The sequence below is a fragment of the Austrofundulus limnaeus genome, unplaced genomic scaffold (assembly GCF_001266775.1).
Source record: "Austrofundulus limnaeus strain Quisiro unplaced genomic scaffold, Austrofundulus_limnaeus-1.0 Scaffold3018, whole genome shotgun sequence".
In the NCBI taxonomy this organism is placed as follows: Eukaryota; Metazoa; Chordata; class Actinopteri; order Cyprinodontiformes; family Rivulidae; genus Austrofundulus; species Austrofundulus limnaeus.
The window spans coordinates 1-1,402 of NW_013955420.1; the positions used below are offsets into that span (position 1 = coordinate 1).

Consider the following 1,402-nt stretch of genomic DNA (forward strand, 5'->3'; position numbering starts at 1 on the left):
GTGTGTGTGTGTGTGTGTGTGTGTGTGATTATCAGAACCAACTAAAAGAAGTTGAGCAGCTCCTTAATGTCCTGGATGTTCAGATTAATGAGGTCATAACTGAAGCTCAGCTGCTTCCTGATTTATTCTAATTATTTAAGAGGTCAGTAATAAAACACATGTATTCATAATGAGGTCAAATAAAAATCCAATGAACTGTGATTCTTTTAACAACTGGAACCATAATCATTGAAATAATTCAGATCTTTATGGAATCATGTTTAAGTTCACTGTTTTTATTTTCTTTCAGAACATATTTTCTTGTGTACATAATGCTAACATCTGAAAGGAAGTAACTTTAAAAGCACGTTTAGTTGTTTCAACATTATCTCTGTGAGTCTTTTAGTGTTTTATTATCTAATCATTTGTTTTTTTTTCTCTTTACAGCCTGAAAATCTACAGAAAATTTGGCTTCGGGAGTTTTACCAGGTAAGACCTGCTGTCTGAACAAACTGCAGCTGAAGTGTGATGTGTTGTACGATCAGGAGAACACGTTGAAGAACACACTGTGTGTTTGTTAAAACAGCTTTTATTAACTGTAACATCAGAAAGATGAGGAAGAGCCACTCTAAAGCACTCCATTCCAAAACAAAGCAAGAAAAGAAAAATCTGAAGAGCTTCTGTTGGTCTTAAATCAGCTGTGAGGCTGCAGGGCCACAGCAGAGTGGGTGGATGGATGGATGATGGATGGATGGATGATGGATGGGTGGATGATGGATGGATGGATGATGGATGGATGAATGATGGATGGATGAATGATGGATGGATGAATGATGGATGGATGGATGATGGATGAATGATGGATGGATGGATGATGGATGATGGATGGATGGATGATGGATGGATGAATGATGGATGGATGAATGATGGATGGATGAATGATGGATGGGTGGATGATGGATGGATGGATGATGGATGGATGAATGATGGATGGATGAATGATGGATGGATGGATGATGGATGAATGATGGATGATGGATGACGGATGGATGGATGATGGATGGGTGGATGATGGATGGATGGATGATGGATGGATGGATGATGGATGGATGAATGATGGATGGATGGATGATGGATGAATGATGGATGGATGGATGATGGATGATGGATGGATGGATGATGGATGGATGAATGATGGATGGATGAATGGATGGATGGATGATGGATGATGGATGGATGGATGATGGATGGATGAATGATGGATGGATGATGGATGGATGGATGGATGATGGATGGATGATGGATGATGGATGATGGATGGATGATGAATGGATGGATGATGGATGGATGGATGATGGATGGATGAATGATGGATGGATGGATGATGGATGGATGAATGATGGATGGATGGATGATGGATGAA

The 1,402-nt window shown here is 39.9% G+C and overlaps 1 protein-coding gene across 1 annotated transcript in view; it reads left to right on the forward strand.

Annotated features, from left to right (window-relative positions):
• Window positions 1-426: 426 nt before the first annotated feature.
• The window catches only part of LOC106511634 (type I inositol 1,4,5-trisphosphate 5-phosphatase), a gene marked incomplete at both ends in the record, with an annotated part of 5,832 nt that continues 4,856 nt past the window's right edge, over window positions 427-1,402 (forward strand). The window contains 1 exon segment of the mRNA XM_014000389.1: window positions 427-468. Within this exon segment, the coding sequence (XP_013855843.1) occupies window positions 427-468 (42 nt within the window).